The 13,715-nt window shown below is 42.2% G+C and overlaps 2 protein-coding genes across 3 annotated transcripts in view; both read left to right on the top strand.

Annotated features, from left to right (window-relative positions):
- The window catches only part of cUnh7orf57 (chromosome Un C7orf57 homolog), a 17,660-nt gene extending 12,825 nt beyond the window's left edge, over positions 1–4,835 (top strand). The window contains exon 8 of the mRNA XM_080877040.1: positions 2,340–4,835. Within this exon, the coding sequence (XP_080733166.1) occupies positions 2,340–2,398 (59 nt within the window). The 3' untranslated portion in view covers positions 2,399–4,835. The remainder of the gene's footprint in view (positions 1–2,339) is intronic.
- A 1,564-nt stretch (positions 4,836–6,399) lies between these two features.
- The window catches only part of LOC308393345 (plakophilin-4-like), an 81,939-nt gene continuing 74,623 nt past the window's right edge, over positions 6,400–13,715 (top strand). The window contains exons 1-2 of one of the 2 annotated variants that reach the window (XM_080877039.1): positions 6,400–6,468; positions 7,005–7,201. In XM_080877039.1, the coding sequence (XP_080733165.1) occupies positions 7,076–7,201 (126 nt within the window). In that variant the 5' untranslated portion in view covers positions 6,400–6,468; positions 7,005–7,075. Of the gene's footprint in view, positions 6,469–6,786; positions 7,202–13,715 lie in introns of those variants that run through there. The other variant, XM_080877038.1, reaches the window with a different exon arrangement.

A 13,715-nucleotide genomic window follows, 5' to 3' on the forward strand; every position in this document is an offset into this window, starting at 1 on the left:
TTCATGAATATTCCAAATGTTCATGAAAGTAAAATACCTTTAAATTGCTGTCGAGCTACTGTTATGGCTTCAAGAGGCTTTTTTTTTTTTAAATTACATTTTGTGATGCTACAGTAGTGAAAAAAACTACACCCTCTTTCAATTTCAACGTTTGACATATGTGGATAATTAAAGAATTTAATCTGGTCTTAATTATTTTAATACCGCAGAGGAACAACAACACATGAGGCATTGTAATTATTTACTTAATGCCAAAATGCAGAAGCTGTGTGTGGTTATAAACTAGATGAAAGAAAAAGAAATCAAACATAGACTTGGCTCAGGGTTACAGGAAAATGAAATCATTTTAAAATTGTTTGCAACCAACATGGAAAAAAAGGGAACAAAGTTGCTTCTAGAAATCTGTATTTCTTACTGACGCTCACCGGGGAAAGGCAAAGACTTTAGACACTATTAAAAAAAGATTAGATCTTCCTGCTGTCTGCGCATTGAGCAAGCTTCCAGCATTGGTGATGTACTTTCAGAGAATTGATTGGTCAGTAGGTGATCTCTTATTTTAAACTGGATGTGCTTTGGAGCATGTTAGGCCTGTGGCAGAAGTCATTATAAAAATGAAAACTCGAGGTTAACCCGACAAGTTAACAAATCCTGCACACAGTCCTGATCTCAATCCAACAGAACACCTTCGGGATGAATTAGAGTGGAGACCACGAGCCAGGCCGTCTAATCCAACATCAGTGTCTGCTCAAAATTTGCATAAACGCACTCCTAAACCTTGTGGAAAGCCTTCCCAGAAGATCTAAGGAGCTGGGAAAGAAAAGCAACTAGATTTCTTTCAGTTTCTTGAAGACATTTCATCTCTCATTCGAGAAGCTTCTTTAACCGAAGAAGCTTGCTTTTCTTTCCAAGCTCCTTAGATTACAATGACTAGCACTAAGAGCCTACACAGACACCTTCCCAGAAGAGCTGAGGCTGTTATAGCTGCAGAGGCTGGGCCAACATCATAACAAACCCTATGGATTAAGAATGGGATGGCATTCAAATTCCCTTGAGCGATACTTTTTTCCAATACAGTGTACATTTATTTGGATAAACTGTCCGATTGAAGTAGTTGATGTAACACTAATACTAATAAGCTGTAGGGGTGGGTTTTTATAATCGATTCATCGATTAAAATCGATTCTGGCTTGGATAACGTAAAATCGATTCATTAAAATCCTAAATCGATTTTTTAATATAAATTTATTTTGTCCGAAATGCCAGAATCTCTGGTGACATCTCACAAAATTTCAAGAACCACCAAACAGTAAATGAGAGCAGGTACAGGGATTCTGCACATAGACTTAAACACACAGCGCGACCCGCAGATCAGAATCAGTTAGATGTCGCCTTTCTCACAGTCAGGGCTGAAAGCCGACAGCTCGCTGATCCGGGTCCGCGCTTTGTGTTCACGCCCTTTATGCGCTGATTCTAAAGCTGTTAGTTTGATCTCTCTCCAAACAATATTGACCGAACCAGCAGCAAAAGAAGATCCAAACGCTTCACATAAACATCGTCATGAATTCTTTTACTGTTTTGCTTCCATTGCGATGCGCAGCTCTCTCTCTCTCCCTCTCTCCCTCCCCCCCCCCCCCCTCTCTCGAACAGTTTCGCTTTCTTCATTATTCGCTTGCTTGTTACACAAGTCTACTGTTGCTTACAGCGCTGTCGGCCGCTGTTTTTTTCCCTTTTACATGCTTCCGAAAAGAAAACCTCATTTCTGCTGTTCAATACTGAACAAATTGAAACTTTTTAAAATTATTCAAAATGCTAAATGCTTAGCCGTGTCTCTAATAAAACCGCTGTAACGTCAGAGGTAATGTTCATTAATTAATGGTTTTCTTTCGTTTTCGATGTACTGCAGAATATTTTTATAAAATCCCAGGCCAGGAAAATCACCTTCATGTTTTTCTGTGTTTTATCTTCAGCTACTTTGACACAAAGGCATCTGCTGTGATGCTCACACCTTGGATAAAGTCTTGCGAGTGTCAGCTTCCTTTTTATAGATACAAAAATATGTAAATGTTCTGATCTGAATTATATTTCTGACTGTCAAAATTTCCCAGATTTAAATCGAATCGAATTAAATCGAATCGTGGATCGAATCGATTCGGGACCTTGTGAATCGGAATTGAATCGATTCTAGAAATCAGTGACGATACCCAGCCCTAATAAGCTGGTTGTAACAGTAGATTACAGTGGTATTAACGCGTATGTCATTGGTGGGAGAGAGCGTTTACAGTTTGGCCTGATAGGCCTCAGAGACGTTTCCTCTTCTTCATGTTTCTTTTGTCTTTCAGGTGTGACCTCAGAACAGACGAGCACTGTCGCGACGGAGGACGTGGACGATCTGGAGTAGTGAGCGCAGGTCTTGGTCCGGAGGGGGGGAGGGGGCGTCTTAACACTGATTCATGGTGTCACAAACCCACGAAGGCGCTGCTCTGCCCCTCTTGGAATCACTCGCATTTACTGTACATCCACTGACTGTTATGTTTTTGTACTCATGTTTATGCAAAGGTACTGTCCTCTCTCCCTATTTATTTGTTTTAATTTGTAAAAAGAAGTCAGGCGGGTTTTATGTTTGAGTAGAACTGTCGGTGCTCACGGTGTCTTTTATTTGTTTTGTCGTTCCTCGATTTGAAAGACGAGTCGTGTGCAGGGCTGGAAACTAACAGGCTGGTCGTTTCCGCCTCATTTGCCGTTAGTTCCCCTCCCTGGTTGTATGAAGATCGAGTTAGTGAAGTAACCAAGTGTTTGTGCTTATAAATTGTGGTTCCAGTGACGTGACATATTTATTCTTTTTGACCAAATGCTCCTGCTGTCTGAAGGGATGCTACAGGTTTGTGTGTTTGCTGATGCGGGGGCAAATACGCTCATTCGCTGAGACAGCAGCCTTGCGGCTGTGACCACGTGCTAAAACGAATGCTGATGGCCACAGCCGCCACAGTTTGCTTGGACCAAAAGTGATTTTTTTTTTTCTTTCAGCTTGCCGCTTTGCAAAAGGTTGCCTTTTCTCGCAAACCCCTTCGCCCCACAACGCTGTCGTTGTTGAGGCTAGAAAATCCAGAAACATGCACTCATAAAGACTCATTTTTCCTCAGTAACAAGGCTCAACAGAGCAGAATATAACAAAGAACCAAATGTTGGAGTCCATTCCAGATATGTCAGCAGTTTCCCAATCAAAGATCTAAATTTACTCTATTCTCCAGGTTAAAGCCCCTCTCTGCTAAATCAGTGCATTTTCCTCCAGCTTAAAAAACCCAAATCCCACACAACAGATAAAACATCCTGGACAACTTTGGGGATAACGACTTCCTTCTGCAGGCCGACAAGCTGAAAGTCAATTCCAGTGTAATTCCCAGTGACGATTAAGGCAGGAGAGGATTTTTTTTTTCCCCCCCTTCGTCTTTTTTTAAGTGAGTTCTGAACGTGCCAACCAAGCAGTTTTTTCCCTGCTCATGCAGTGTTTAGACTTCGTAGACATCAGTAGGAAGAAGTTAGTGTTAGTGCACAGCCCAGTCATGCTGAGCCCTCCACCCCATGACGCGATGGAGAGTTTATTCTGATCAGATGAGAGGAACGATTACTGCTGCAGCATTAAAGGCAAGGAAAACTTTTGTTCATGTAACATTTAAGATATGCATCATATAAGTATAAAATGTTATAATAAAATAGCCTAGAAATGTACTTTTCGGTTTGAAATGCATTGATGCCAATAGACTAAATGGCACATAGCCATGTTTAGTTTAAAAGTCTGTGTATATATATATATATGTGTGTGTGTGCGTGTGTACCTTCTTCCTCCCACTTAATATGCCGACATCAGTCGAGAGGCAGTGTTGAATCTTTAGATTTTAACTTACCAATGCATTGTATTCAAGGTGATAATGTCCCTGTGTTTGATGTAATTCCCCAAATTATATGCAGGAGACTTTCAGGACCTGAAATGCTCAGTTTAGGAGCAGACTGATGCTATAAAAGTTGAAAAGCTCCCATCTCCTCCTCTTGTTGCAACATTAGTTTGACTGTCAGGCTGCCCAGGGGAAAAAAGTAATGGATTTCTGTGTTTGATGGACATTTCAGCTTTGAGTCATTTAATAGTTTTAACTTTTGAGGCGTAACCGTGACAGCAGAAATCCTAATCCTTCAGGGACATTCGTTTGGGGGTGGGGGTGTTGCTCTTAAAATGAAAAGGATAGCGGTGACGTGTCTCTCCTAATACATCCAACAAATTCATCACCTGCGTGTCAGAAATGCTGCAGCAGTAACGGACTCTTGTTTGGAAAGAATTTAAAACCCTTACAAGGGATGTTTCATGTTCAACACGGCTGTCTGGTTTTAATATATTTAATCAGTGATGCATAATTTATCTCTGTGTGGTGTTTCCAACATGTTTTGCCGGCACAGTGTTTTACTTTGCAGTACAAGGAACGTCGAATGTATCATCTTTTGAAACGGTTTGCTTTGAAGAGCGGGTTTATTTTTAACAAGCTGTTAAATATTCAGGTATTCACAGTTATTAAAAAAAGCAGTGTTTTGTCATGTGTCTTCCTCGGCTCCGTGTGAGCCGGTGGCGTTATCGGTTTACAAACCAGTAGTGGGAAACCTTTTAGTGGCTTAACTTTGCAGCTTCCTTCCTGAAGTCTTGTCACTCGTCTTGCTTTCTATCTGCAAGTTTACTTAAGGTGCACCAGAGGAGACGGAAGAAGGCAGCTGTTAAACAGAGACCATGCTTACGTTTAAGACCGCACACAGACTCTTTAATTGTCATTTAAATAAATGGGCATGTGCATGTACCTGTGTTCTGCTTTTTCTTTTCTTTCTGAGCGTGAGAATCTACTAACGAAGCTCCTCCTTTTCTTTCTACACCAAATGTGGATGCTTTCTCACACACACAACTATTTAAAGATGAGTGAAGGTGTGTTCATGTTTAAGCTTTAAAACAAAATGAAATTTGTAGTAGCTTTAAAAAAAACAACAACAACTTTAAAACAATATTTTCTTTATTTTTAGTCTCTTCAAAACTCTCCAGGTCACCTTACATTAGTGTAATTTAGAAGCATATACATAATTAAATAAAATAAAAGCACAAAATCTTAGTCTGATAAGATTATAGCATACATAGCATATGCGTTTAAACAGATATACAACCACAAAATCTCCTAATCAGTTGTAAATTTGCTCCACTACAGTTGTAACATGATGTCTGAAAGTTAAAACATTTCAGCTAAAAAAGCAAAACCTGCTACCAGCAAACCGGAAATGAAGAGCAAGCTTACCAGGGCTGTGTGACAGGAGAAGTCTGGAAAAAGTGTTAGAAGTCACAGGAGTTCATGGTAAGTTTCAAAATATGTTAACTTGATTGCAGCTATCAGTTGTATGCCCCATCCTGCTAGCTGTTAGGGACAAGTACTGGTGGGTTTCCACTGCCACTGTAGTCAGCTAACACGGGGCAAAATGTCATCAAAATATGTGTATTAAAATACTCGGATTAAAAAAAATCTCTTAATATTTCATCTGTATTGATTTGAATTCAGTGGTTTAATAGTTTAATTGTTTTATTATCCTGGCGTAAAAGGGCTTTCATAAAATAATTTCCATAAGTTATCCTGAAGTGCTTCATAAACTTTACTATTAAATTTACCGTTGGGAGTCCCATAATGACCACTCAGGCCCACGGAGGTTTGTGTAGGGGAGAAAACACACTCACACGCGCGCACGCGGGCTGCATCCCTCCTCTCCAGCGGGGTGTTTGCACGGAGCTTCCGCGCATCTGCACGGCTGCAGCTGCTGCAGCAACGCATGCACCGGTGGGGCATCGGTGACCGCTGATCGATTATCGTATCGGAAAGCAATTCGTAGCCGCATGGTGACGTCACGCCGCTGATCGGTAATAGTGGCTGGGCGGGTTGATTGGTGGGTGGGTGGCTGGGTGCCGCGCGGACGCCAGGGGTGGATGAGTGCACCGAAACCCCACAGCAGGTGAAAAAGAAAAAGAAGAGGAGAGGAGGGGGGAAACACATAATTGCAGGAGGAGCGCGAGGACGTGCACGGGGACTGTTTGTTTATTTTTGACGTCGGCGCGTGGGAAATGTAGTAGCTGTCACGGCCGTCCGCAGGTGGAGGATGGATGTGTAACAGGACGGATCAAGCCAGCTGTGGCCTGCTTCTGACAGCAACATCTGGCCGGTGAGTCCTCACTGACAGCCGCTTGCCAGGCAGGAGGGCGGGCAGCGCAGCTCTGCGTGCCCGAAACAAGAGAGGCAGGCTCGGATTGACACAGCCGCGCTCCCCGGTCTCCGGTCCGGTGAGTCGGTGTGACCTCGTCCTTGGCTGCCGGATGGTGGATGAGTGATTGATGTGTGACAGTCAGGCTGGTGTGCAGATGTGATCAAGGCTCTTCGCTTATCGCCCAGAAAAGAAACGGGGGTAAAATAAATAAATAAATAAATAAAAGGAAAAAAGGATCCTGAACGTGACATGTTGTTAAATGCCTCCCGTGCAGCTTGCATGCACACCTTCAAATGCAATCCATAACATTTACACTACTGCAACTGTAAATTGTGGAGACATTTGCAGTCACCTGCGGCACAGAAGGGTTAAATCCCCGCTGAAATGCCTCACAATTCCATGGAGATTAAAGCATATATAAGGGAAAGCACTCTAATCTCATCAGTGAGCCTCATTATGAATCCCTACAGAGGCTGATACTGTAGGTGCATAAAAAGAAAAGCACACCATGAGCCTCCATAGGGGTGTTGTAGTGATACCATAAGGTCACTATAAAATCAGTATGAGTGTCTGCAGGGATATTAGGGAGGTTTATAAAAACCAGTGTGAATCCCTGCAGGGTTATTATAGAGGGTGCTCCCCTGTAAACTCACCCTGTGACACTCTCAGTGGCTGTGACAGTGATTTTCTGGTCATTGTGCCTCCTCCTTGTCCACATCCTGACCGACTTGTAGTCCTCCTGCAGGGTCAGAGAGGGCGCCTCAGCAGCCAGCCGGCTCTGGACTACAGCGGGCAGGTAGAGGCGATGGAGGAGGGTGACACAGAGGGGGAAGGGCCCATGGTGGCCAGAGAGGGACCGAGTGGTCACAGCCACCCTACAGACTCCAGCGGCACCACCACCACCAACCTCCTGGCTTCTGTCAAAGAGCAGGTAGGCGGCAGAAGATGCTGCAGTCACACCCTTGTTCGTGTGTGCTCCTCATTTTCCCACATTATTCCCACGCCTTTCACTCTCCATTAACTCATCAGTGACTGACTTTGGCTTTACGCTGCCAGTTCTGAGGCTGCATTCACACTGACAGTCTCTGTGTTTTTAATGGAGCTCATACCTTATCTTCTTTCGCTGTTTCTTTGCATTAGACCTGCTTGAAGATCTCTGCACAGAGGCACTCGCTTAGGAAGATCCATGCATGCTTTGTGGTTGTTTTGCATATGTTTTTGTTTTTGAGTCATGTAGTATAACTCTCTGTGGTTATTTTATGTCTGTTTATGATCATTTTACATCCCACTGTGATATTTTTGTGTTTTTATTGGTTATTTAGTTTCTCTTCAAGCTAATTTTCATCTCATCTGTTTTGTGGTAGGCTGCTTATCTTTGATGGTTTTTCTTGCCTCCTTTATAGCTTTTTGTGGGCATTTCCTGCCTCCCTATGGCTATTTTAAATCCTATTTTGGTTGTTTGGGATGTGCTAATTTTTTGTTCATTTGTTGTTGTTTTGTGTGCTTCTGGGGCATGTAACTTCTCTTTGTAGTCACTTTGTATCTCTTTTGGATAATTTGGTGTCTCTCTTGCACTATTTTGCGTCCCACTGTGTCTGTGGATTTAGCTTGCCTTTCTTCAAGGTCTGTTTGCATCCCCTTGAGGATATTTTCTGACTCTTGAGATATTTCATACTCCTACATGGTTATTTCATGGTCTTGTGTGTCTCGTTGTGGTCATTTTGTGTCCCATTGTGGTTGTTTTGGATCCCTTTGTGGTCATTTTTTAAATCTCTGGAGCCATTTCACATCCCTTTGTTTTTGGAGCTTTTTGTTTTGTATTCATTTAGAACAGGTTCCTCTGTCTTGCTTTATGTTTCTTTTATCTATTTCGGGGACATTTTGCTTCTCTAACATTCTTTTGTTTCCTATTGTGGTTCTTGGAATTTATTTATTTATTGTGTTCATCTTTAGCACGTTAAAGTTGTTTTGTGTCACTTAGTGGTCTCTTTCTACCTGTTGTTGTTATGTTGTTTAGTTGTCTTTTATTTTGTTGTTTTGTTGTTGAGTCCTCCTTGTGCCATTTTGCATTCCATTGTAGTCATTTTGCATTTCTTTCGTTTCTCTTTCTCTTTGATTTTGCTTCTTATTGGGCTTCTTTGTTTTTTACCTCTCTGGTTTCTTTTGTGTTTTGGGGGCATTTTGCTTAACATTGAGGTCATCTTCTATCCTTTTGTATTTGTATTGCATTTTTGGGGGGCATTTTTTATTCTCATTGCGGCCCTTTTGCATCTGTTTATATTAATTTTGTATCTCTGGTATTATTTTGTATCCCTTTTCTCTGCTGTGGTTTTGTGTCCCTGGATATTTTTCCATCCCTCTGTAGAATCATGTGTACCTATTCACTATCCTTTATTGTCATTTTGTGTTTATATGCATCATTTTGTATCCTTTTCTCTACATTTTCCTTTCCTTTATAGTCACATTGTGTCTTTGTTTTTCTTCTTTTATTTTTCATTTTGCTTCCCTTCTGTGGTGGTTTTGTCGTTTGCTGCTCTCTGAAGTCATTTATATCTGATTGTGGTTGTTCTTGTCTCTTTGGGCTAACTGTAACACCATTTGTGTTCATTTGGCATTTATGTCCTTAAGATCATCTTACATCTTTTTTGTATTTACTTTGCCTCCTCTTTCTGATCATTATACATCCTTTCGTAGTTGTTTTGGGAGGATGGTCAGATTGTATGAGGGGACACTACACCACTAGCCATCCCTCTGGTCCCGCCCCTTCTCACAGGATAAATGAAGTCTGCGATTCACCCAAATTTACTGAGCAAATCCAGAGGATTATCTGCAGATGAGACTGAAATGTAATGGGTCTCCATGCTGAGCCTCATGAATTTGCACCCAGAATTCTATTAAAACTCTCATTAATAATTTCCACTATCAGCCTTCTGTGATGCTCTGCCCTTAAAAGGATGGGGGGGAAAAACATATTTAAAAAAGATTTACTCACACAGGAGTAGATGTATAAACATTATTTTGATGGGTTTTTTTTTATTATGAAGATTATAGACATGGCAGATTTGCACAAGATTAAGAGCAAAGACAACTGCTGCAGTTATTACAGATCGCTTGAGGTCACCTGGTGATATTTATCCAATGTAAACAGGCCTTTATACGAACTGACAGCGATGTTATGAAAGTGTGTTTTTGTACCTGTTTCCTTTGCTTGCTTTCCACACATTTCAGATAGTGTTTTGTCTTTTGTCATTCCTTTTATATTCCACTGCAGTATTTCACTGTTTTTGTCCTTGTCATTATCATTCCTACTGCTGCCCTGCCAGTGTGACTAAACCTATCTCTGGTTAAATGCTGTAAAATTTAATTAAAAGCTCAGGAACATTCAGATATTCAAATTGATGGGTTGAATGCTGATATCAGCTGACCTCTGTTTTTCTAACACAAACGTCTTTCTGCTGACACTCGCTGAACAAACATGAGATCAGGGAGAGCGTTACAACACAGAGACACATGTGAACACAGCCTCCATCTGTCTCCCTTCCCTGCTGTTATTTTTGTGGTGATTTCTGTCCAGTCGACACAGGAGTCTGTCTGTTGTCCTGCTTTTAATTATTCCTGGACTGTGGCCATGTTCTCAACTTAGTCCCCGAGTGTGTGTGACGCCGAATGAGGCAGGCTGCTATTTAAAGGCTTATGATGTCCAAGAAAAGAGAATCAGCTCTCACTTTTAATCTGCCGTTTCTGTGTCGCTGCAGATTGTGGCTAAATCTCTACTGATGTGAATTTGGGGGAAAAGGTTGTTTCCAGCTGCTTTTGGTGTTCGTAGAACGCAGCAGGAGCAGCTTTGTCACCCCTCGATCACTCTTGGTGCTTTAAAAAGCTCTGCTTGAGCTTCATGTTGCAGATGTCGCCTGTGTTGTTTTCATTTCTTGTTGATTAATGTCTACAGCGGGTCCCCCCACGATGAAAAAAAACTTAAGGTTGGAATTGAAAAAGTTGGATGAAGAGTCAGTACAAGATCAATACTAAACACAACAGTTTCAAAGGAGTTTGTGAAGTAGTCACGACTTGTAAGACATTGATTCGTTTTTGTGGACGTGAATCTTCCATTTTTTTTGCGTCCTAGAAAACAACTTTTTTAATCAGACCGCTCTAATGTCTGCTCATTCATGTCCACGTTCATGAAATGCACATTTTCCATTTTCAAAACTGAAAAATTCCACATTTAGAGGCTGAAGCAGTTGATTTTTCTACTCACACAAGAGAGATCACAACATTCTCCCTTCTCTTCTTCTTGATTAGGCAAAACTGTTTAGATTTCTTCTTATTTTTCTTCTTCTTGCTCCCTTTAGGGGTCACCAGAGCAGATCATCTGCCTCCATCTCACTATCTCTATCATCCTCCTCTGTCACACCAAGCCTCTGCATGTCTTCCTTTACTACATCCATGAATCTTCTCTCTGGGCTTTCTTTTTTCCTTTTGCTCAGCGGTTCCACATTCAGCGTCCTAGATCACAACACACTTTAAATATCATAAGAAATGTGAGTTGGAGGGTGTAGCTGCAACCCAGCACGCTTAGTGAAGAAACCCTTATACGATGTGAGAATCTGATCAAGCTGTTTGTCAGAGGGAAAGTGTGATTTTTAGGACACTCGAGCCAAACTTTAGCTGGCGTAATGTTAGCTTATAGCTGGATGTTGTTGTCGTTTAGCCGGCTTGTTGTCAGCTGTCCGGAGACGGGAGGGTCACATCTCTAATCTGCTGACAATAAGTTTCCTTCTTTGGCTCTCGGAGGAGGCGGACGCACTTTTTCTCCTCTCCCTTATCTTCCCTGCTTATGTCCTTGTCTAGTCTCGTGGGTTTTTTTGTATTTTCCCTGGAATATTCTCTCACAGTCTGTTCTCTAAAACCTAAAAGAGGAATTATGGATTGGATCAACTGGTCCCTAAATGCAATTGACACCCCTTTCTCAACGAGAAGTTTGGGCTCGGGTGAGCCTGAGTGCTGAAGATATCTACCTATTCGGAACCATGGTAACAGGGTTCTGGCTGATCGGAGCTGGCTTGGCCCTGACTTATCGAAGAATTAAGGAAGCGGAACCGGCTGTTCAAACCCCCACAAGGCTGCCCGCTGGGATTGGAACGATGGGAGAGGCGTGAGTTTCTCAAAATGGGCTCATTGAGTCAACACGGATAAGATCTTGGAGAGGCTACGGCTGCTGTGAATACTCAGAATAAGATCTCTGACTGCAGACTGGATACATCTCGGAAGGGCTAGCCTGGAATAACATCTCTGGGCGCAAAATTGGATGACATCTCGGGGAGGCACGCTGCCGTGAGTTCTCAGAAATTGGCTCCTTGAGCACAAGAAATGACAACATCACAGAACGCAAGTATGGCGAAGCTCGCGGCTCTCCAACGGGAGATTGAGAGACCAGTGTTGGACTGTAGAACTGCTTTGAAATTCATATGAGCTGTTCGCACTAAAGTAAAAAATACCATCACTTCATGCGGATACCTCTTCGGCGCCAGCTGCAAGGCCGGAGCTGAACAAAACACCCTGATAACAACTGTGTTTAGTCTGTTCCTTCCCATTCCATGCAAGGCCACCTGGGTTGGCTGGAAGACTGTTTACTTAGCCTGGCAGGGCGAAGGACACTGTCTCAGCTGAACTATGGACACGCACACATATACATATACTGATACTGATGAGCACTCACCGACGCATCACCCTCCTTACCCCGGATCCAACGCCACCTCCAATGCTTACCTCCCCTCTGATGTGGACATCGGGTCAGTTGGAGGCGCAGTCGAAAGATTGCAGCGGTCCCAGATCAGATGTACACACTGGAACTCTTTCCCATGTTGCTTGTCTTTGTTTATTGTGCTATGGTGTGTTGATATCTGTGCATTCCTGTATTATCCTTTTGTGTTACACATTTCGATGTTTTTTTCCTCGCTACCTAGCCTGACCTGTCTCCTCAATGTGATGTTTGTGTATTGTATGTACGGTCGGCAAGGTCTGTCATCTCGGTTGTGGGCAAAAGACCTGCAACTGACAAATAAAGGCTATCTCATCTCATCATCTCATCTCTAAGTGTGACGATATCATTAATAAATAAGCACGCTTACGCTCTTTTTTTGTATGTTAGGGCTCTGAGGCCTGAGCTGAGGTAGAAGAGGATGACATTTTATCAACATGGTGGCCAAGTCGCTTACCTTCTCATTTTTTGCTTCTTTGGTGAAGGGGATCCCATCTCGAATGATAAAACTTCATGAATGCAAATTAAATTTGCATCTGCACCTGTGAGCTCTCTTTAGCTCTCTTCTTCTCCACTATTGGTACGCTACGTATTGGGCTAATCTCTGTCCAAATATAGAAAACGTGATTAGGCAGAACACCAATGTCCGTCTCAGCCACTGTTTTCAAGATGGCGGGGTAACACAGCAGCTTCCACAAAAGCCTGCTGCTCCTGTGTGTTTTCAATTGATTCTAATTTTATGAGAGCTCATCAGTTTGTTGGAAGACGTAATTACACGCTAATCAGTGTAAATTCATAAATTCATTTTTTCTATTAAATAAACTAAAAAAACAACTAACTGCACCCTTAAACTGTTCAGTAGCAACTTTAGCTCTTATTTTCCAGATGTGAGTGTTAATGATCCTCATAACTAACCAGCAGAGCCGTCTTTCACTGCCCAACATTGTTTCCTTAAAGAGTCCGTGCATCACAGATTCAGCGTTAAACCCACACTGGCCATTTTCTGACATGTTGAAGTTGTTCTGTAGCGTTGGAGAGTTTTGTTCTCATCACCATGAGTCATCGGACATGTTTTTGTAGTAACATAGCAGCTCCATTGAACCCCAGTACTGACAGGAAACCTGCTGACTCAAACATTGTCTGATATAATCGCATATATATAATCTTTTTCTCCTTCCATGTTCTCGATAAGCTTACGTGCCGCTGTAGTTTTAAACCTTTGCATTATTGCCCGCCAGGTTTTTTTTCTGTGTTATTAACCAGAAACCAATCTTCAAATTATGATGCACCATTTTTTAGCTATGTTTCATGTGTCATGGGCTGCAAAGCATTTGCTCTACAACCTTAAGGTCAGCATTTTCTTTTTCTTTTTAAATCTCATCCCCCACATCTGAATCCAGCTTCCCTGCCAGCTGCTCAGATCTTTAAACCGTCTACCAAAGGTGACTCTGGGTAGTTATTGCGCTGCAGAGCTTGTTAGAAGGTATTGTTGTGGGTATATTCCTGCAGGCACCAGCGAGGTGATGAAATAGGATCCAATAAGGCTGCTCTCAGTAACTGATCTGTGTCCTGAAGGGTTAAGTGAAGGGCAGCTGGACTTCCTCAGCTCTGATTGAAAGGCGGGAAGTCGAAGGCCTTTTTTCTTTGTCAGGTTGATTATGTATTCTTTAGGTCACGTTGGGGT

Source organism: Rhamphochromis sp. 'chilingali', assembly GCF_963969265.1.
Source record: "Rhamphochromis sp. 'chilingali' genome assembly, chromosome: 3".
Taxonomy (NCBI): domain Eukaryota; kingdom Metazoa; phylum Chordata; class Actinopteri; order Cichliformes; family Cichlidae; genus Rhamphochromis; species Rhamphochromis sp. 'chilingali'.